General features: G+C 42.2%; 1 protein-coding gene across 2 annotated transcripts in view; it reads left to right on the plus strand.

Moving 5' to 3' along the window:
- CD4 (CD4 molecule) overlaps positions 1–23,156 on the plus strand; it is a 37,731-nt gene that overhangs the window by 2,287 nt on the left and 12,288 nt on the right. For both annotated transcript variants that reach the window (XM_040642106.1, XM_040642107.1), the window contains exons 2-3: positions 4,152–4,256; positions 4,359–4,523. In XM_040642106.1, coding sequence (XP_040498040.1) covers positions 4,208–4,256; positions 4,359–4,523 — 214 coding nt within the window. In that variant the 5' untranslated portion in view covers positions 4,152–4,207. The remainder of the gene's footprint in view (positions 1–4,151; positions 4,257–4,358; positions 4,524–23,156) is intronic.

Here is a 23,156-nt window from a genome sequence, read left to right on the forward strand (position 1 = left end):
TGCCCGGTGTGTACTACCCTGGGCTTGGCGTGGGATCAGGGATTGTGTGAAGTGTAGCTGTGGCTTTAATGACCTCCTCTGGTTGCTCCCTTCCAGCCTCCCTCAGCCTCCCTTGGAGCCTCTGTGAGTTTCTTGGAATCTGTCCTTTTCCCTTGGTCCGCCCTGCAGACATCTCCCTCGCACCCTCCTGCGGCTCCAGGCTGCGCTCTGGAGGCTCCCTTCACATCAAAGCTTGTTGAAAGCCTGCGTTCCCACCAGAGGCCTGGATGCCTGTTTACTGGCAAGAAGGGGCTAGAGCTTAGTGGCAGCTGGAGGTGGAGATGAAAAAGGAGGAGGGGCAAGGGGCACTCTGGGCAAGACCAGGGGAGCCAAAATTGGTTCCTGGCGCATGAGGCCAAGAGGAAGAGAGGTACAGATGTGGGGAGTTGAATATGGGAGTCGTCAGTGTGGGGAGGCATGGGTACAGAAATACACAGATGTGAGCAGAGACGCAAGGAGAGAGAAAGGGAGTGGGGTGCAGGACCTGAGGGACCAGCAAGCCCTCCCAGCCTCTCTCAGGGGGCTATGGTGTACAGGATGCCACTGTACTGGGGCAGAGCGCCTCTGGGGAGGATGAGGATGTGGGGATCAAAAGCCTGCTCTCTGGGGCGGCAGCGGAAGCCCAAGTCACCAAAGCAAGCAGCAGCTGGAAACCCATAGCCTCCTCCACCAAGCTGAGCCCTGGGTGAGTTGGGGTGGTACAAGGAGGTGGAGGTGGGGAAGTAGCCCTCTGCACAGACCCCAGGATCATGGCGTGAGCAAGAAGAAATGACCACCATTTGGGGGAGGGTCAAGGAGGTCCCTAGCCTTCCCCAGGCGTCTATACTGAATTTGGACCCCAGGGAAGGGATAATTCAAATGGAGACTCTTTACTCTACGCTCACCAAGGACGCAGTGAGTCTGGGTTGCAAGGCAGTGGGAACCACTCTCGGATGTAAGAGTGGCCATACCGCACTCTTTCCCCTTAGCCTGACCCTCAGCACCTCCATGCCCCATGCTGACTCATAAACAACTGCCCCTGTGACCGGCCTCCATCTTCCACTTCTGGAAACCTTGATCTCGTCACTTCCTATTTCCTGGGTTAAAAAAAATTCTGTGAGGGACGTCTGGCTGGCTCAGTCGGAAGAGCATGCAATCTTGATCTCCGGGTCATGTGTTTGAGGCCCACTTTGGGTATAGAGATTACTTAAAAAATAAATAAACTTGGGGCACCTGGGTGGCTCAGTTGGTTAAGCGTCTGCTTTCGGCTCAGGTCATGATCTCAGGGTTCTGGGATCAAGTCCCACATTGGGCTCCCTGCTAAGCAGGGAGCCTGTTTCTCACTCTCCCTCCGCCTGCCACTCCCCTTGCTTGTGCTCTCTCTCTCCCCGCCCCCCCCGTCAAATAAATAAATAAAATCTTTAAAAGAAAAAAGAAATAAACTAAAAAAAAAAAATTCTGTCAAGCCCCTATCTTGTGTTAGGGCCTGGAACATTCCTCTTTCAGGCAGGTGGAGTGACTGGGGATGCATATATATATATATATATATATCCCCAACCTCATTAGGAGGCCCATGTCCCCAGCACCCATCTGAGGACTACATCCCTATCATGTGTCAGTGCCCAACAGGAAACAGAGTCTGCCTCAGGTGGGTCAAGAGACTGCAGAAAGGGCTTTTTTCCCAGAGGCGTGAGGAGGGAACCAGCCAGCACACAGTTGTGAACCACAGTAGGCAGGGTCCTGAAAGGGCAAGGGTGAAATGATGTTTCTGGAACCCCATGAGGGTTTGAGCTGTGGGTCAGGGACCACCTGACAGGAGCTACAGTTGGGGTGTGGGTAGAAGAAGGGGGAGGGAGTATACCTACTGCCAGGAAGTACGTCCGAGTAGAAAGAGAGTTAGGAAAAATACCCCAACCTCTTTCCCTGACCCTCCCATCTCTCGTGGGTGCTTGCCACTGTCCAACCCCAACTGGTCGCAGGGGGGCAAGGGAGCTTGGCTGATATAATCTGCAAAGGTCAGTCTCCTTGTAGAGAGCAGGGCAGGGAGGTTGGAGAGTGGCCCAGGGGTGGGAAGGGGTGGTGGGGGGGCACAAAAATAGGCAACATGGATTGGGGTGACTTGGCTCCATCCAGGCCAGGGTTGGGTGTGGACACACACTTAAACGACCCACTTCAGTGACAGAATTATTACATTGAGTACAGAGAGAAGTCAGCGATTTCCCTCCTCCATGCAATTCAGTTTGGTTGAAGTTAACCAAACACATCTCAAATCCCTTCTCAACGCTCCAGCGGGTGCCAGGCCCACAGGGGCGGCAGAGCTGGCTGGAGCATCTTCATCCTAGAGGAGGTCAAGCTGCGGGAACCCAAATCACTGCCGTGAGAGAGAAGGTGGACATGCCCGCAAGGGCATCAACAGGTGCCGTGCGAGTGGGCAGGTAGCTGCCGAGCTCAGGCAGCAAAGCCCGGGCTGGGGGACAGAGGAACAATTCTGGACGCAGGATCTCCTCTTGCCAAGCTCTGGACCAGGTTCACTCTGACACTGTCCCCCAAGGCAGCCACGCCTCTGAGGCCTGCTTACAGTCTGGCCCTGGAGCTCAAAGATATGAGCCCTGTTCCTGCCTGCCTTCCAGACATTATCTGGTGGCCTTCCTCCAGTCCCCACTCCCTCCATGACATCTGGTCCTCTTCCTAAAGCTCTACACAGACCACGTCCTGTCTCTGCTCAAAACTCAGCAGTTCTCCCAGTTGCCTGCAGAACAAAGCCCTGACCCTCTAGCCTCCCTGTCAAGATTCTCAGTCAGGCCTCCGATGCCTTCCCACACCCCCGCACACCCCCTCCCTCCCTGAGCCCTCTTCAGACTCCCAGCTGGGAGCTCAGCCCTGCCACCTGACAGGTTGCCTGATGCACTGCTGTGGCTCAGTGGGGTGCCCCCCCCCCCCCACTGCCTTTCCCTCTAACTCATGGTTTGCACGCTTGAGCCTGCGTCTGTTTCCATCAAGGATGACAGGTTATCCAGGGTCTCTTCCACCCCACCCCCCCCCCCCCCCCCCGCCCTGCCCCCCGTTTCTGATTCAGCAGGTCTGGGGTGAGGCCTGAGAATTTGCATTTCTAACAAGTTTTCAGCTGCTGCTGATCCAGGAGCACACTTTGAGAATCGATGCTCTGGGCACCTGGGTGGCTCAATCGGCTGGGCATCTGCCTTCGGCTGGGGTCATGATCTCGGGGTCCTGGGGCCCGGGATCGAACCCAGCATCGGGCTCCCTGCTCAGTGGGGATCCTGCTTCTCCCTCTCCCTCTGCCTCTCCTCTCTGCTTGTGCTCTCTCTCTCTCTCAAATGAATAAATAAAATCTAAAAAAAAGGAGAGAGAGAATCACTGCTCTAACCTCATGCTGCCCATGGTGCTAGGTTCATTCCGAGCTTTTCGACACCCCTCCTCTCCCCCCACCACCCCGCCCCAGCCTCAACCATCTCCGGAGCTCACAGAAACCAACCCTGAAACGGCATTTTCCTTCTTTCCCTCAGAGGCCTTACCGGGTTGGTCTGAGAGTGAGCAGGGAGTTACCCGCTGCTCTTTCTCTCCCTCACCCCACACAGTGTTTCTGGCCCCAAGTCCTGGGAATTCGCCCTCAGACATGCCCCTCAGGACAGTCTCTTTTCCCACATTTCCCTAGTTCTGACTGGTCTGAGTTCGGGCCTGGTGCGCCTCGCCTCCTGTGCTCGGCCTCCCTCAGCTTGTCTTCCCCCCTCCCACCCCCCCACCCCTGAGCTGCCGAAGGGAGCCCTTCTGCCAACCAAACCGTGTCCTTCTTGACACGAAGTCCTTTACTGGCTCCCTGGTGCCTGGCTGGGCAGCATGGCATGCAAGCACCTTCATGGCCTGGCCTGGCCCCCCTGCCTCGGTCCCCACTAATTGGCCACCTTCTCTGTGAATCCTTTTCTGATTCCACTTCGAGAACCCACTGTGGCCTGGGCACAGCCTTGTGGAGCATGGCCAGGTGGACGTCCGCTTAGCAGTTTGCACGGCTCGGTTCCTGGCTTGGCGGTCTGGGTGCGACTGTGATCATCCGCCCGTCTCCCTGTGTGCCCCAGGCCCAGTAAATGCCGCTGACTAATGACTGGCCTCTCCCTCAGGCCGTGCCCTTCGTGCGGGGAAGGCCCAGGTCCCTGCCTGCCTCAGCAAGGCCGCGATGAGTCGAGGAGCTGCTTTTAGGCACCTACTCCTGGTGTTGCAGCTGGGTGAGTGCTCAGACTTGGGGTCCCGGTGGGAGGAGGGGCTGACTGGGAGCTACAAGGGTGGGGGGATAGCCTTGGGGCCTGACCTCCTTTTTTTCCACCTAGCAATGCTCCCCATGGTCACTCTGGGAAGAGAAGTCGTGCTGGGGAAGGCGGGAGACACAGCGGAGCTGCCCTGCCATGGTTCCTCGGGGAAGAACAAAGGCTTCAGCTGGAAACATTCTTCCATGCTCAAGATTCTGGAGTACGGGCACGTCTTCCCGGTTAAAGGTAGGGTGGCCCAGCTCCCCATCCAGGGAGGAAGACACATCCCTGGTGTCAGAGGCCGGCTCCTGGTAAATTCTGAGATCCCAGAGGGGTCTGGTTGACAGGCTCAGGGGCGCTCTCCCGGTCCAGGGTTTCCCTGTGCCAACTGTGAGTGGCCCAGGGAGTGGCTTTCGGTGACTATTATAATTTCAGAATTTTAATGTTTGTGGCCTTATTTTAACGGATATTAGGGAAATAACTATCACATAAAACCCGTAATTTCATGGATATTATTGCTACAGACCCAGGATGATATGTTTTTATTTCCATTAAAAAGCAACAGAATGATTTTTTTCCCTAGCTTTTATTTTATTTTTTTAAAGTATTTTATTTATTTATTTGACAGAGATAGAGACAGCCAGCGAGAGAGGGAACACAAGCAGGGGGAGTGGGAGAGGAAGAAGCAGGCTCATAGCGGAGGAGCCTGATGTGGGGCTCGATCCCAGAACGCGGGGATCACGCCCTGAGCCGAAGGCAGACACTTAACCGCTGTGCCACCCAGGCGCCCCTTTTCCTAGCTTTTAAAGTAAAAAGAATTAAGAGCTCCATACTTCTCAGGAACATATTTTGCAGTAAAGGAGTTTTACTGTCACATTAAGGTTTGCCCTCATGCTCTTTTTTTTTTTTAAAGATTTTATTTATTTATTTGACAGACAGAGAGAGCTAGAGAGGGAACACAAACAGGGGGAGTGGGAGAGGGAGAAGCAGGCTCCCCTCCAAGCAGGGAGCCCTCAGGGGCGGGGCTTGATCCCAGGACCCTAAGATCATGACCTGAGCTGAAGGCAGATGCTTAACCAACTGAGCCGCCCAGGCGCTCCTAAACTTTCCTTTTAAAATAGATTTATTTAATCTAAAAAAGTGTACGCATTTCAAGATGTTACATTAATAAGATAGGTAGATTTGGCGAAAATCATTTATAAGATGTGTGAATGGTTGATGTCTGGGAAATACGGCTTTAGTCCAAGTCTGACTTCACTAGTGAGGAAACTGAAGTCCAGGGAGAAGAAGTCCCCGGCCTGAGTTTGTGCCCAGTTAGAGGCAGAGCTGGGGCTAGAGCTTTGGTCTTTCAACTTTCAGGCCTAGGCTCTCCTGTGGAAAGTTATCCTCAGTGCAATCAAAACTGAATTGGCCACAGTGCATAGAAAACCATCTTTGTTGAAAATGGATGTCTCTTCTTCCTGCCTCTGTCCAGGGGGAGAAAAGTCCTCCATTTTTGGCAAGGAGGTTCTTGCTGGGCCCCAGAGTGACCATTCAGACACCCAGCCATGTCCACTCTTCATGTTTGGACATGGAGAAACACGGGGGTATTGGGCTGGATCTTTATTGACCCAATGCCATTCCCTAAAATTAACAAAACCCCCAATTCCTGATCTCTTTCTGATAAAGACACAAAGCAGAAATCAGCAGCTTAACTGCCCTTTGCCTGCCATGTCCTTTCTTTCAAACAACTACTGAAAGAGGAGAAGCGCCTGAGTGGCTCAGTCTGTTGAGGGGCTGCCTTTGGCTCAGGTCAACCCAGAGTCCTGGGATCGAGCCCCGCGTAGGGCTCCCTGCTCAGTGGAGAGCTGGCTTCTCCTTCCCCATGCTTGTGCTCTCCCACTCTTGCTCTATCTTAAATAAATAAAATCTTTTTAATAAATAAATAAATAAATAGGACCCTGTGATCAAACTAACCTGTGTCCTCCCCTGTCCTGTGGGCTCCTGGTGCCCATTATGTAATTTTCACCCCTGGGAAGAGGTCAGAACACTCCCACAAACTCTGCAAGTGATTTTCTTGTTCTAGAATTTTATTCTGCTGAATTGCTTGAAATAAGCAGACTTTCAGCTGAGACTTTATTTAATTTTATTAATTTTAAAGTTAAAATGATTTGAAAAAGTAACACAGGTACATGGTAAACATTTAAAGCCATACAAATGATACCCAGTGTGTTGAAAACAAAATTCAGCTGAGTAAATTTGAAGATCTAATTGGCTTCATTCAGTGATTCGTAAATTGGGCAACATCCCGTCTAGCAAATAGAAAAGAGTTCCAAAGAGCTGTAGAAAGGAAAGGTTTTTAAAGGCAGAAAAGGGGTGGGAAAAAGAAGTTTATTAGCAAAGGGGACAGAAGGGGGTCTGTCAGGCTGACTTCTCACTAGTGCTGACCAGGTAATTCTAGATCGACTCATTAAAGGTTATGTTCCTGGAAAAAGCTGAAACTCCAATTAGGTTAGGTATTAAGTCTCGGTTTGCTGATGTGGGGGTTAGCATAACTGACTCCATTTTGGTACCGCTGGCTCTTTTTTCACAGTTCCCCTCTTTTGATCACAGCTCTCAGCTAAACTAAGGGTGGCTTTAGCACCACTCCCAGCTACTGCTCTGACGTTCTTGAAGTTTCTGTTGATTCTTTGTCTGGTACTCACAGGTCGTGACTTCTTCCCCCTAATCTCTGGGACATTCACAGGTTATAACTTCAGGTTTACAATTTTTAAGTTGGTGGTTCTTTTTGTTCTTTTTCTGATGTTCCAGTCTTAGGGAGACCATTTGCTCGGTGGTTAGCAGCAGCAAACATGCATTTAAAGCCTTTGAGAGGGGGCACCTGGGTGGCTCAGTCCCTTAAGGGTCTGCCTTCGGCTCAAGTCATGGTCCTCGGGTCCTGGGATTGAGCCCCGGCTTGGGTTGCCCTCCCCACTCAGCGGGGAGTCTGCCTCTCCCTTTCCCTCTGCCCCTCCCCCTGCTCATGCCTTCTCTCTGTCTCTCTCAAATAAATAAATAAAACCTTAAAAAAACAAAATAAAGCCTTTGAGAAGATACAGTGCACCAGGGAGACTACTATGATTATTACAAGCAGGAAAATTACCAATGTTTGAAGTGCACTTTGAGTCATGATCCCTAAGACCCAGACCAATAAAAATCAAATAAGTCAAAGAAAGACCCCATTAAAAGAGTCACCTTTTTAAGCCAAGTGGCTTGCTCAGTGATCTTACATAACTGAGTTTCAACTTCCCCAGAAGTGTTCATCCAGGCTCAGCAGGTGCTGGCCACGGCAGACACTTCCTTGCTCAGCTAAGAGAGAATTAAAGTCTGTCTTATTATCAAGAATAACTTGATAATAAGAGAGTCTAAGGATTTTTGTCGGGTAGCTATTATTTTAGGAGTGGATTCTGCAATACTTTCAAGAGTTAAGACGTTCCTGCTCATAGTTTCATTTGCATTTAATACTAGCCAGGGGAACACTGACCTACCAAGCTAATTTTGAATNAGGAATGCCTCCTGGTAATTCCTGTTTGAGTCTGTGGTTCAGGACTGGAAAGGTGACAGTCATGGAGACTGGTAAAATTTAAGGTTCTGTAGACCACACAGGTGGTTTTCTTCTGATTACCCTTGCCTTGTGTCCCTTTCCCAGGCACTGTTAACCATAGACAGGGAAATGGACCAAGGGGTCTCTAGCATCATGGACACATCAAAATTTTTGATGACAAATCTAGCTGCCTGAAAGGTTACCCCCCTTAGCAATGACCTGGGAGACCCAGGTGATGGTGTTACTGTTCCAAGCCTACGCCAGAGTAGAGGAAAGAAAGAGAGGAAGAAAGCGTTTCATGTTCAGTTCAAGTATGAAGTCTTGATCCAGCTTCTTGGGTGGAAGCAATTTATCTTAATGTCAGCTACTTCTCTTCTTAGGGAATTTGATTTTGAGGTCTCCAGATCAAAGATGTTGAGGTGCACAGGGCCAGGTGGCAGGTGGAGACTTCCTCAGCTGTAAGACATGTCCCCAAAGCTCAGGTCCCTGAAGTTTGGCTGTCATCTGGGTAACGAAGAAGACCTGATTTATTTCCATCCAAGGAGATTGAAAGGCAGTCTTTGCTCTTAGTGACTCCCAATCAAAAGGAGGAAAGAAAATTGGAAATGTTAGTTTGGAGAGTTGCAGCCAGATATTTGAGGAAACTAGAAGAATTCAGGACCCAGTCCAGGATACAGGTATATATGAAAACCTCAAAGACAATTCACAGGATTAGAATGGAATATGGACAAAGGTGCAAACATTATTTTTGTCTCTATGGTTATCCCCATTTTTATCAAAGATAATCACAATAAAACTAATTCCTTTGCATCAAACTTGGTCTGATTATTTACATAAGTGCAACAAGAATAGTGATTGACCATATAAACATTTTTTTTTAAAGACTGCTTTGCTGGAAACTTATGAACAAGGTACCAGGTCAGTTTTTCCAGGGAGCTTTACTGGCTCCATAAAGTCAACCTTATTTCTTCAAACCAGTCATATCTGAATCTATGCCCATCTCTCTTAAATAGAACATTCCAGTCAAAGCCTTGGTAATATAACCAATGTTTCCATTTGTGTCCTGTTACAAGGAGAATATATTCTCATTGAACTTGTGTAAATAACTATTTTGTCATAAAAAGAATACTCAAGAATTTTCAAATTTTGGAGGGATCAGGTAGGGAGACAAAGTAAATGTTTCATCTTTGGTTACAGAGGCATACTTTACTAACTTGTTATAAGTCATAAATGGTTTAAGAGAAAAAGTTTCCTCAATCTGGAAAAATAAAACATTAAAAAACCAGCAATGTTTCAAGCAAGAAGTCATAAAAATTATAATCCTCCTCAGCTCATTAAGTCCCATGTTATTAATTCTTTTTTTTTTTTTAAGATTTTATTTATTTTATTTGACAGAGACAGACAGCCAGCGAGAGAGAGAGCACAAGCAGGGGGAGTGGAAGAAGCAGGCTCCCAGTGGAGCAGGGAGCCCTATGCGGGGCTCGATCCCAGGACTCTGGGATCACACCCTGAGCCGAAGGCAGATGCTTAACGACTGAGCCACCCAGGCACCCCATGTTATTAATTCTTACTTAAATCCAGTTTTTTTCCCATTAATTCTGTAAATTCTTACTTAGTTCATTTTTTTTTAATCTTAAAGTTATCAGAAACCTTTTGCCAGAGCCCTTTCAAAGAATCTTCTTGATGGAGCACTTTTGTAGGAACTTTTGCAAAAGCATCTCAGTAAAACATGAAGTGTCTATAAATGACAGAAAACTTCTAAAAAAAATGCTCAGTATTAAAGATCTGATGGCAGTTCATTATAATGAAATTGACAAGGAAATTTGGTTATTTCTGTGAAACACAACATTTTATTTTATTTTATTTTTTAATTTATTTTTTAATTTTTTAAAGATTTTATTTACTTGACAGAGAGAGACACAGCGAGAGAGGGAACACAAGCAGAGGGAGTGGGAGAGGAAGAAGCAGGCTTCCCACTGAGTAGGGAGACCAATGCGGGGCTCGATCCCGGGACCCTGGGATCATGACCTGAGCTGAAGGCAGACACTTAACGAATGAGCCACCCAGGTGCCCCTTTATTTTATTTTTTTGAGAGAAAGCATGAGCAAGGGCTGAGAGACAGAGGGAGAGGGAGAGAGAGAACCTCAAGCAGGCTCCACACTCAGTGCAGAGCTGGGCTCAATTTCACAGTCTTGAGATCATGACCCTGAGCTGAAATCAAAAGTCAGACACTCAACTGACTGAGCCACCCAGGTGCCCCAAAACACAGTATTTTATTTTATTTATTTATTTTTTAAGATTTTATTTATTTATTTGACAGAGATAGAGACAGCCAGTGAGAGAGGGAACACAAGCAGGGGGAGTGGAAGAGGAAGAAGCAGGCTCATAGCAGAGGAGCCTGATGTGGGGCTCGATCCCAGAACGCCAGGATCACGCCCTGAGCTGAAGGCAGACGCTTAACCGCTGTGCCACCCAGGCGCCCCCCCTCATTTCCACTTTTCTTTTACCATACTTTTATTTTTAAGTCACGGGGCCTGAACTCATGACCCTGACATCAAAACCTGAGCTGAAATCAAGAGTCAGATGCTTAACTGACTGAGCCACCCAGGCGCCACTACCATAACTTGTTTTACCAAAAACTCACATCCTATTTTCCTTGCATATGGAGATGTTTCCCTTATTACTTCAAGTAGTTTAAATTACATGTATTAGACTTTTTTTAGCCCCTAGAAACCTTTCATTTCTAGCGGAAACTATGGAGTAAGCAACTGTGAGCTGTTCTTTGCATTAGCATTCTGTAGCTCGGCAAATGTATAAATACATTTTATAATTTGTAGAAACATACGCTTTCTTTTTTTAATAAAGATTTTATTTATTTATTTATTTGAGAGAGAGAGAGCACAAGTGGGGGGAGGGGCAGAGGCAGAGGGAGAAGCAGACTCCCCACTGAACAGGGTGCCTGATGTGGGCCTCGATCCCAGGGCCCCAGGATCATGACCTGAGCTGAAAGTGGACGCTTAACCGACTGAGCCACCCAGGTGTCCCAAAACATATGCTTTCTCATAGTAGTTTTTTAAATGTGGCACGAAACATGGTTTACTAACAGATGCAAATATCTTTAGTGCCTCTATAAAAGGAAGCCAAAAGTAGGTAAACCTATGTTCAGTAATTAATGTTTCAGTATTTTATCTTATTTAGAAATGGTCCAGGTACTTAGACTAGCCGTCATGTAACTTAGCAAAACTTTGAAGTTTCAGGTTACTAAAAAGATTTGGGGAAATCATCAAAAATTCCCCTAAAAACTTTTCTCTCAATTATATCTATTAAATTTACTTGCTCTCAACAATTATTTTTAGATTAATTAGAAAAATTTCATCATACCAAGTTATTTTTTTCTTGTGGACAGTTTTTTTTTAACAGAGATAACAGGAACTTATTTGACTGGTTAACCCAGGTAGAATAAGAGTTTTGTGTCTGCTCTGTTTTTAATTTTTTAATTTTTAATTTTTAAATTATTTTAAAAAGATTTTATTTATTTATCTGGGAGAGAGAGAACGAGAGAGGAAGCATGAGCGGGGAGAGGGAGAGGGAGAAGCAGGCTCCCGCCGAGCAGTGATTCCCCCGCCCACCCACGAACTCGGGGCTCTATCCCAGGACTCCGAGAGGATGACCTGAGCCGAAGGCAAACACTTACTGACTGAGCCACCCAAGCGCCAGGTCTGCATTGTTTTTAATGTTGATAATTATAAAGACATGTCTATTTTAATTAAATCAACAAATGTAAACTAGCTTTTAATTGCTAAGGATTACCTCAGATCATATGAACCTGAAAAGTGTTTGGTTTCAGTTTTACTACATTTCTAAGAATTTTAGGAATATATAATTCATACAGGTACTTAATTTTCTTTAGCCCAATTAAATAGAGTTCTTCCACAAATTAATTTTGACAATACCATCTGGAGGTAGACGCCACACATCTGTAATACACACATATATATACAGACACATGGAAACATACATACAGATGCAGAGACCTTAGAGTTCTCAATTTTGAATTACGGCCATGAGATGGGTGTGATAATGCAAAACTTACTAGCTTATAAAGAACAGTTGGAAAAGGTTAAGATTACCTGCTCAGATGGCTAAAGCTTTTTATTAATATTAGTGGTGAGACAATATTTTTCATTTGCCCAAGTCCCAAATAACATTTCTCCCCCTTTTGTTTTTCTTCTGATAAGAATTACCTCCCTAAAGTTTACAGAGTACGTATGTAGAATGTTTACATCTCAAAGGCACAGGAAAAGAATGCAAGTTCCCCCAAGAAGGTTTTTTGTTTCCTAAGGCCAAAAAGTTTTATAGTACTTACAAGCCTTTTGAGATAAATAGGGAAGGTTTGGGGATTGATAAAAGAATGGGTGGATTTTGAACTGTTTCTAGAGAAGGTAAAGGCAGCTGCTTTTAATTCCCCAAGAAATTGGGTTGTAGCCTAAATGATAGCGAGAAGCCCATCTGGCCATCTAATCACATTATCTTCAAATTGCTCCCCCACGCTCTCTGGACACGAAGTTTCATTTTAGCATAAGGGAGAAGGCTGAAACACTGAAAAGAAATCATGTTAGGAGCGCCTGGGTGGCTGGATCAGTTAAGCATCTGATTTCAGCTCAGGTCGTGATATCGGGGTCCCAGAAACATGTCTCTGTGCTCAGCAGGGAGTCTGCTTGTCCCTCTACCCCTCCCCCAGCACATGCTCACTTGCTCGCTCTCTCTCTCAAATAAATAAATAAAATCTTTAAAAAAAAAAAGAGAAATCCTTTTAAATATTTTGTCAGTGTTCAGCTGGGACAAACAGTAAATATTCTTGGCAGTATTTGCAAAAGATACTTTATTTTTTCCTTGGTACTACAGTCAGAGATACAGAAGAGCTGAGTCTGGTAGGAGTTCTCACCTTGAGGTGGGTTCTGCCAGTTTTTCCCGGATCCCATCTGTATGCAGCTCGGGTACCTGCCAGAATTTGGCAAAGTTTTCCATTAGCTTTAATTTTAGTTTTCCCTTGGCTGCTTGAAGGGAATCACATAGCAGTTTACCAAAAAACCCCATAGAGTCCCATCAACTCTGGGAGGGGTCCAGACACAGGCTGTCTTTTGAGGATAGGATGGGGGTGTCCATAAGGTCACTCACACAGCAGACTTTTGTTTACAGTCTCGCAGTCTCTTCAGAGCGGAAAGACAATCCAGGTGGAGGATTACTAGAATGAATACTCACGTAAAGAAGGACAGAGGGGAGCAGTAGGAGTTTCGTCAGTCTTACACTCTTTTGTTTTAGGTACTGCTTGCATCTTTACTTTTTCATTTGCTTTTTTGCAGTGAATCTTTTAACGAAGGTATTTTGGAATTTTGAAAACTTTTTTTTTTCTTATCATGATAAGTGTACTCTTTAATCCCCATCCCCTATTTTCTCCATCCCCCCAACCCCTCCCCGCTGGTAACCATCAGTTTGTTCTCTATAGTTAAGAGCTTACTTCTTGGTTTCTCTCTCTCTCTCTCTTTTTTTCTTTGCTTGTTTGGTTTCTTAAATTCCACTTATGAGTGAGATCATATGGTGTTTGCCTTTCTCTGACTGCCTTATTTTGCTTAACATAATACTCTCTAGCTCCATCCATGTTGTTACAAATGGCAAGATTTCATTCTTTATTGTGGCTCAATGGTATTCCATGATACATATACCACCTCTTTTCTATCCATTCATCTATCGGTGGACACTTCGGCTGCTGCCATATCTTGGCTACTGTAAATAATGCTGCAGTAAACATAGGGGTGCATGCATGACACTGAGATCAAGAGTTGCATGCTCTTCTAACTGAGCTAGGCACGCACCCTGTATTCTTGTATTTTGGGGGTAAATACCTAGGAGTGCAATTCCTGGATCATAAGGTACTTCTATTTTTAATGTTTTGAGGAACCTCCATACTGTTTTCCACAGTGGCTGCACCAGTTGCATTCCCACTAACACTGCAAGACAGTTCCTCTTCCTCTACATCCTCACCAACACTTGTTGTTGCTTGTGTTTTTGATGTTTGATTTAGCCATTCTGACGGGTGTGAGGTGACAACGCACTGTAGTTTTGATTTGCATTCATCTGCGTTTCCCTAATGAGCGAAGTCGAGCATCTTTTCATGTGTCTGTTGGCCATCAGTTTGTCTTCTTTGGAGCAATGCCTGTTCATGTCTTCTGCCCATTTTTTAATTGAATTATTTGTTATTTGGGTGTTGAGTTGTATCAGTTCTTTATATATTTTGGATACTAATCCTTTATCAGATATGTCATTTGCAAATACCTTCTCCCATCCCATAGGTTGTCTTTCAGTTTTGTTGATTGTTTCCTTTGCTGTGCAGAACCTTTTTATTTTGATGTCATCCCAGTAGTTTATTTAACTTCCCTTGCCTCAGGAGACATCTTTAGAAAAATGTTGCTATGGCCAATGTCAGAGAGATTACTGCCTGTGCTCTCTTCAAGGATTTTTATGGTTTCATGGTGTGTGGGAGATGGACTAAATGTGTGATGGCTATTAAGGAGAGCACTTGTTATGATGAGCACTGGGTGTCATACGTAAGTGATGAATCACTAAATTCTACTCCTGAAACCAATATTACACTATATGTTAACAAGAATTTAAATTAAAATTTGGGGGAGAAAAGGGTTTTTATGGTTTCAAGTCTCACATTTAGGTCTTTTTTTTTTTTTAAGATTTTATTTATTTATTTATTTGTTGGAAAGAGAGAGAGCACAAGCAGGGCGAGCAGAAGGCAGAGGGAGAAGCAAGCTCCCTGCTGAGCAAGGAGCCTGATGTGAGACTCAATCCCAGGACCCTGGGATCATGACCTGAGCCAAAGACAGGTGCTCGACTGACTAAGCCACCTAATTGATGATATAATTGTGGTTTATTTCTGGGTTTTCTGTTCTATTCCACTGATCTATGTGTTTATTTTTATGCCAGTACCATACTGTTATAATTACTATGACTTTGTAATATAACTTGAAATCTGGAACTGTGATACCTCTAGTTTTGTTTTTCTTTTTCAAGATTTCTTTGGCTATTTGAGGTCTTTTGTGGTTTCATACAAATTTTAGGATTGTTTGTTCTAGCTCTGTAAAACTTGCTGTTGGTTTTTTGGTAGAGATTGCATTACATTTATAGATTGCTTTGGGTGGTATAGACATTTTATTTTATCAAAAAAATTTTTGTTGTAATTTTATTTAATTATTAAGTAATCTCTATACCTAACGTGGGGCTCGAACTCATGACCCCAACATCAAGAGTTGCATGCTGTCCCGACTGAGCCAGCCAGGTGCCCTAGTATAGACATTTAAAAAATATTTTTTCTTCCAACTGAGCATGGAATGTCTTTCCATTTCTTTGCATCATCTTGAATTTTTTTCATCAGTGTTTTAGAGCTTTCAGAATACAGGTCTTTCACGTCTTCGGTTAAGTTTATTCTTAGATATTTTATTGGCTTTGTGCAATTGTAAATGGGATTGTTTTCTTAACTTCATTTTCAGCTGCTTTATTAGTGTATAGGAAAGCGACAGATTTCTGTACATTGATTTTGTATCCTACAACTCTGCTGAATTCATTCATCAGTTCTAGTGTTTTTTTGGTGGAGTCTTTAGGGTTTTCTATATATAGTATCATGTCATCTGCATGTAGTTTTACTTCTTCCTTACCAATTTGGGTGCCTTTTATTTCTTTATGTTGTCTAATTGCTGTGGCTTGGACTTCCAGTACTATGTTGAATAAAAGGGGTGAGAGTGAACGTCCTATGGTCCAGAAGCCATAAATATCTACAAAAATGACCCAAAAATTACAAAAAACAACCTAAATTAGACAAACAAGCATGTGTGCTGGAAGGTGACATGCTTAATTTTTTAGAATTTAAGGATCCCATCTTTATCGTTATTTATTTATCTTTTAAGCTAAGCCTTTGGGTCTCTTGAGCCTAAAGGGGATGAGATGCTGGGTTGGAAACTGTGTGATCTTTTACAGTGTATCTCAATCTTGATGACTGGTGGGTGACCTAATGTCAATCTAAGCCATTTCATGACCAACTTATACTGATGTGGGAGTCTTTGAGTTAGGTGGTAAGTGCTCTGACAGCTTTTAAATGCTCAACTTGTGCCCCAAAATTTTGCAGCTACTTCTGAGTAGCAATAGCCTTTATCTACACAAAACAAACCAACATGTGCATCTTAACACACCAGCAGTAACCGAGAGATGTTACTGTGGCCAACATAAGGCTCTGTGTGCACCACCAGCAATTCCCAACTTGAAACTGGGGTTTGGAGAAAGGACTGTACTAGCCAACCCCCCAAAATGAGGACTGTGGGCTGATTCCAAATAGCAGTTCCTATATTGGAATCTAGGGAAATTCCAAGTATATGAGGAATTGCAGACTAAATTGCTAGCAATTCCCAGTTTGGAATCTGGGGATGGAACCAAGGACCGGGTTTTCCAAAAAAAATGGTGAACTGTGAGCCAAATTACCACCAGTTCCCAACAAGGAACTAGTGATTCCAGACAAATGAGGAACTGACTGGAAAGCTAATTAGATCAGGAGCTTGATGCAAAGAGTGTGGAACTCAGAACCAAGATGGACTTACCCATAGCCCTTGGAAATGGTGAGAAATACACAACTCAAAAGGGTTCACAAGTGCCAAGCCTGTGTTTCTCATTGTCCCTGAATGCTATCAGAAGTTTCCTTCAATCCCACCACTTCTACCAAATCTGTGGAAAAAAAAAAAAAAAACAGAATTCAACTCCATAAATTTGAAGATCTAATTGGCTTTATCCAATGGTTCATGAATTGGGCAGCATCCTATCCAGCAAATAGAAAGGGATTCCAAGGAGCTGTAGAAAATGAAAGGTTTTAAAGGCAGAGAAGGGGCTGGGAAAAGGAAGTTTATTAGCAAAGAGTGCATGTTTCAGGCAAGGTCACCTTCCTAAGGGGGACAGACAGGGTGTATCAGGCAGACTTCCTCACTAGTACTGACCAGGTAATTCCAGACTGACCGGTTAAAGATTACATTCCTGGGAAAGTCTTTGTTTGTAGATGTGGGGATTAGCATAAGTGACTCCATTTTGAGCCTATTGTCTCATTTATTATAAGTGATAATAAATCTTCAACTTTTAACCAGTTTTTGTGTTTCCTTCAGGAGATGATCTATGCATATGTGTATACAGTCCCCTCTTTTCTTACATAAAATAATAAATTCATCATATACATGTGTGTGTATATGTACATGTCTACATTGAGTGCTTACAAGTGCCTGGCAATGTTCTACGTTAGGTGCTGGGGATATAATATAGTGGAAAACAAAATAGACATTCAGATAATGGTTCTAACCTTGCTTTCTTTCTTTTAAATTAGACAGATATTTTGAAGGTTGTTCTATATTCATATGTGTATGTGTGTTTATAAATCTATATCTGTCTATCTATATTTCTACCTCATTTCTTTTCAGTGACTGCATAGTTGTTTTTCATAATCATACCATGATTTATTTGACTAACCCATATTGTCGTACATTTAGGCTGTTTTCAGTTTATTGCTGTCACAAACAGTGAATCAAACTGTGTATCTCTGGACATATATGCAAATGTCTCTGTAAGATAAATTCCTAGAAGTGAAACTGGTGCACCAGGTTAGCTTCATCTTTAGATATCTTTCCGTTACACAAATTTTTCTCAAATGGCATCTGCTCTAAGATTTGACGCTTTATTAATTTGCACCTTCCAATACATTACTTCCTTTATGCAAATTTTATTGATGTTACTGTTTTTTTCTCCAGATTTAAAAAGTATTACATACTCATTACAGAATATTTGGCAAATGCAAAACAGAATAAAGAAGAAAATCAAGTGCAAGCATACTTCCACCATTCAGAGATTTATTTCCTTCCAGGCTTTGTTTAGTGTGGAAAATATAATCGATATATTTTTACATAGGTGATATGATATCATGCTGTGTTACCCTTTATCTTACTCCCTCATAACATTTTATCATGATGGGACAATCAATTATTAGACAAAATTTTAAAAGTAATCTGCCAAAGTTTAACAAATATAAAATTACAACTCTTTTATGTAGTAATAGCTACACTGGAAAATTTACTTGACAGAAATAAAATTGAGACTATTTCATGAAATCTGTGAAAGGATGTTGTTATACACATGGCTTATAATATGAAAGAATAAAATTCAACCTGAATATCCATTAATGAGGACAGACTTGAACTATGGTACGACGATGGAAAATTATTCAGGTAATAAAAAAATGAGTGCTTTCAGGAAAATGAAGTAGACATATGTATGAGTCAGCTTGGGCTGCCATAGCAAAATACCGTAAACTAGGTGGCTCAAACAATGGAAATTTATGTTTTCACAGTACTGCAGGTGAGAAGTTCAAGATTAGGGTGTCAACACGGTGGGTTCTGGAGAGAACTCTCTAGCTTCCTGCTGGGTGGGGAGTCTACTTCTCCCTCTCCCTCTGCCCCCCACTTGTGCTCTCTCTCTCAAATAAATAAATAAATAAATAATAAATAAATAAATAAAATCTTTAAAATAAAATAATAAATGGGGAGGTTAAAAGAATGTAAAGGCAGGTAAGGTAATATAACAAGAGTAGACTATGATAGGTTATATACACATATAAAGTAGTACCCACAGTACTCACTAAAAATGTATAAAGAGATACACTCAAAATTACCAGAGGTAAGTTAAAATGGATTCTAAAATACATTTTAAAATGTTTACATCCCAAAGTATAAAATAAATATTTATGAGTCTATACTGATATAATAACTGATTGAAAAAATAAATAAATGGGGAAAAGAGACAAATCTCCTATGTAGAATTCCAAATAATTTATGTAGATAATCTGCCCTCAAGAAGGTGAAGCATAATTCCTCACTCTTTAAGTGTGGGTTGTGCATAGTTATTATTTTCCAAAGAGTACAGTATGGAAAGGGGAGTAAGAATAACTTTGCAGTGGAGAATGGTGAAGAACCTACCTCATCAGGTGATCAAAATCAACAACACTCATAAGTCATGTGGGTGGTATGTACCCTTGATATGTAATGAAAATGGCACTTTATCTCTGTGATCTTCCGTTCAAAAACCCATAAACCCAGTCTAATCAAGAGAAAAACATTAGACCAATCCCCCCAGCAGAAAGGCATTCTACAAAATAACTGACCTTGGGGTGCCTGGGTGGCACAGTCGTTAAGCATCTCCTTCGGCTCAGGGCGTGATCCCGGCATTCTGGGATCGAGCCCCGCATCAGGCTCCTCCGCTGTGAGCCTGCTTCTTCCTCTCCCACTCCCCCTGCTTGTGTTCCCTCTTGCGCTGGCTGTCTCTCTGTCAAATAAATAAATAAAATCTTAAAAATAATAATAACTGACCAGTACTCCTCAAAAATTGTCAAAGTCAACAAAAACAAGGAAAGTCTGAGAAACTATCACACCCAAGGAGAGACAAAAGAGACATGACAACTGAATGTAAGATGGACTCCTAGATAGGATCTTGGGGTGAAAAAGGAACATTAGATAAAAACTAAGGAAATCTGAGTATGGCCTAGTTAATAACAATGTGTTAATATTGATTTATTACTTATAAAAAATGTTCAATACTAATGTAAGATGCTAATAAGAGGAGAAATTCAGTATAGAGTATGTGGAAACTCTACCATTTTCATAATATTTCTGTAAATCTAAAACTATTCTTTAAAAAATGTGTTACAAAAAGATGTTCAAGTGGTGCCTGGTTGGCTCAGTCAGAAGAGCATGTGATTCTTGATCTCAGGGTTGTGAGTTCAAGCCCCACCCTGGGTGTAGAGATTTCTTAAATAAAAATAAAAATTTAAAAAAAAAGACATTTAGGGGTGCCTGGGTGGCTCAGTCTTTAAGCGTCTGCCTTCGGCTCTGGGCGTGATCCTGGCATTATGGGATCGAGCCCCGCATCAGGCTCCTCCACTGGGAGCCTGCTTCTTCTTCTCCTACTCCCCCTGCTTGTGTTCCCTCTCTCTCTGGCTGTCTCTCTCTCTGTCAAATAAATAAATAAAATCTTAAAAAAAAAACACTTAAAAAAAAAAAAGACATTTAAGTAAACCATAGAAAGCTGTAAAAAAGAAAACAGAAAATAGAACAAGCAGACTTAAGCTCTAACTTGTCAATAATTACATTAAATATAAATGGTCTAAATATACCAATTAAAAACAAAGATTTGACAGAGTAGATTAAAAAGCAAAACCCAACAATATGTTGTCTATAAGAAACTCACTTCAACTATAATGATGCAGGCAGGTTGACAAGTAAAAGGGTGGAAAAAACGATATGCCATGCAAGCATTAATCAAAGAAAAGCAAGAATGGATTTATTAATATCAGATAAAGTCAACGTCAGAGCAAAAAAACTACCAGAGTCAGAGAAGGACATTATATAATAATGACACTGTTAATCCCTCAAGAAGACAGAGTAATTCTAAATGGGTATGCACCAAACAGCAGGTCTGCAAAATACGTGAAGGAAAACTGAGAACTAAAAGCAGAAATAGACAAATCCACATTGATAGAGTCTTCAACACCCCTCTCCCAACAACTGACAAAACAACTACCCAGAAAATCAGCAAAGGTATAGAAGAACTCAACATCACCATCGATCAACAGGATCTAATTGACATTTATAGAACACTCTACAGCAGCAGAATGTACATCATTTTCAAATGTCCACAGAACATATACCAAGATGGTCCATATCTTAAGCTATAAAACAAACCTCAATAAATTTTTTAAAAGATTTTATTTATTTATTTATTTATTTATTTGAGAGAGAGAGAGAGCACGAGTGCGGTGAGGGGCAGAGGGAGAAACAGACTCCCCACTGAGCAGGGAGCCCGTTGTGGGGCTCAATCCCAGGACTCCAGGATCATGACCTGAGCTGAAGGCAGACATTTAATGCACTTAGTCACCCAGGCGCCCTAAACCTTAACAAATTTAAAAGAATTGAAATAGTGCAGTGTGTTCTCTGACCACATGGAATCAAACCAGAAATCAACAACAGAAATTTAACAGGAAAATTTCCAAACACTTGAAAACAACAACTTTTCGGTATTCTGTGGGTCAACAATGAAGTCTCAAGAGACAAAGAAAAGTACATCAAATGGTGTGAAAAAAAAATTTTTTAAAGATTTTATTTGTTTATTTTTTAGAGAGCAGGGAGGGAGTGAGGGGAGCAGAGGGAGAGGAGGAGAGAGGATCTTAAGCAGGCTCCATGCCCAGAGTGGAGCCCGATGCAGGGCTGCATCTCACAACCCTGAGATCATGACCTGAGCCAAAATCAATTCAGGCGCTTAACCAACTGAGCCACTTGGGTGTCCCATATTGAGTGAAAATTTAAAGAGCATCTAAAAAAAATCTTACAACTGACATTATACTTAATAATGAAAGACTGAATGCTTTCCCCTAAGATCAAGAACAGAGCAAAGATATCTGCTTTACTACCTGTATTCAACACAGTACTGCAACTCTTAGCCAGTGCAATAAGGCAAGAAAAGGATATGCAAGAAATACTGATTAGAAAAAAAGGAATAAATTTTTTTCTATTTGCAAATGACATGGTTATTTATACAGAAAATCTTAAAGAACCTATATTTAATAAACCTCTTAGACTCAACTTGTGAGTTTAGTTATAAGAGAAACATACAAAAATCTATTGTTTTCCTATATACTAGCAATGAATGTGTACACACAGAAATTAAAACGTAATGCCATACTAAAAAAATACTTACGTAAATACAACAAACACGCACAGGATTTGTGTGCTAAAAACTACACAATACTGACGAAAGTAGTCAAAGAAGATCTAAATAAATGGAGAGACATTCCATATTCATAAGCGGAAGACTCAACGTTGTAAAGTTGTCAGTTCTCCCTAAATTGGTATACAGGTTTAACACAATTGCTATCAAAGTCCCAGCAAGATATTTTTTTAGATATAAGTAAGATTATTAAAGAATTTATAGGCGAAGCCAAAGAACTCAAAGAACTAAACCAATTTTGAAAAAGAAGACTAAAGTAGGAGAACTCAAGTCTATCTGCTTTCAAGACTTATTATATAATGAAAGTAATCAAAATTATGTGGTATTGGTGGAGGGGTAGACACATAGTTCAATGGAGCAAAATAGAGAACCCATAAATAGATCCTCATAAATATATCCAACAGACTTTTTTTTTTTTTCAAAGGTGCATTGAAGGAAAAATAGCCTTTTCAATAAATAGTGCTAGGATAATTGGAAATCCATAGGTAAAAACAATCATCAGCAACAATAAACCCTTGACCTAAGTATCACACCTCATCTAAAAACTAACTCAAAATGGACTATGAACTTCAATGGAAAAGTATAACCCATACAAGAGAAATTTCAGGACTTAGGCTGGGCAAAGAGCTCTTGAACTTGATACCAAAAGCACAATCCCTAAAAGGAAACATGCATAAATTGGTCTTCATCAAAATTAAAAACTTTGCTCTGCAAAAGTCTACCAAGAAGAGGAAAAGACAATTTATAGAATGTAAGAAAATATATGCAAACTACCTATCCAACAAAGGACTAGTACCTTGAATGTGTAAACAATTCTGAAAACTCAATACCAAAAAAACCCCAAAGACAAAAAAAAAATAAAACCCCAATCCAATTAGAAAATGGGCAAAAGATATGAACAGATATTTTACCAAAGAGGATATAGAGATGGCAAAAGACACATGAAAAGGTATTCAATATCATTAGATATTAGAGAAATGCGAATCAGCACCACAATGAGATATCACTACACACCTATCAGAATGGCCAAAATAAAAAAATAGTAACAATACTAAATGCTGGTGAAGATGAAGAGAAACTGGTTTACTCTGGCATTGTTGGTGGGAATATATAATGGTACAGCCATTCTGGAAGAAAGTTTGGCAGTTTCTTAAGAACTAAACAAGCAACAACCCAGCAATTGCACTCCTAGGCATTTATCCCAGAGAAATGAAATGAAGATTCATGTTGACCCAGAAATTTGTATACAGTTGTTTATAGCAGATTTACTCATAATAGCCCACAACTAGAAACAACCCAAATGTCCTTCAGTGGGTGACTGACTATATGTATATCATGGAATACTTTTTGGCAGTAATAAGAATGAACTATAGATACATACAGCAACCTGAAAAAAAAAGTCAATCCCAAAAGGTAACATACTGTATAATTCCATCTATATAACATACTTG

Source organism: Ursus maritimus, unplaced genomic scaffold (genome assembly GCF_017311325.1).
Source record: "Ursus maritimus isolate PB19 unplaced genomic scaffold, ASM1731132v1 scaffold_26, whole genome shotgun sequence".
Lineage (NCBI taxonomy): Eukaryota > Metazoa > Chordata > Mammalia > Carnivora > Ursidae > Ursus > Ursus maritimus.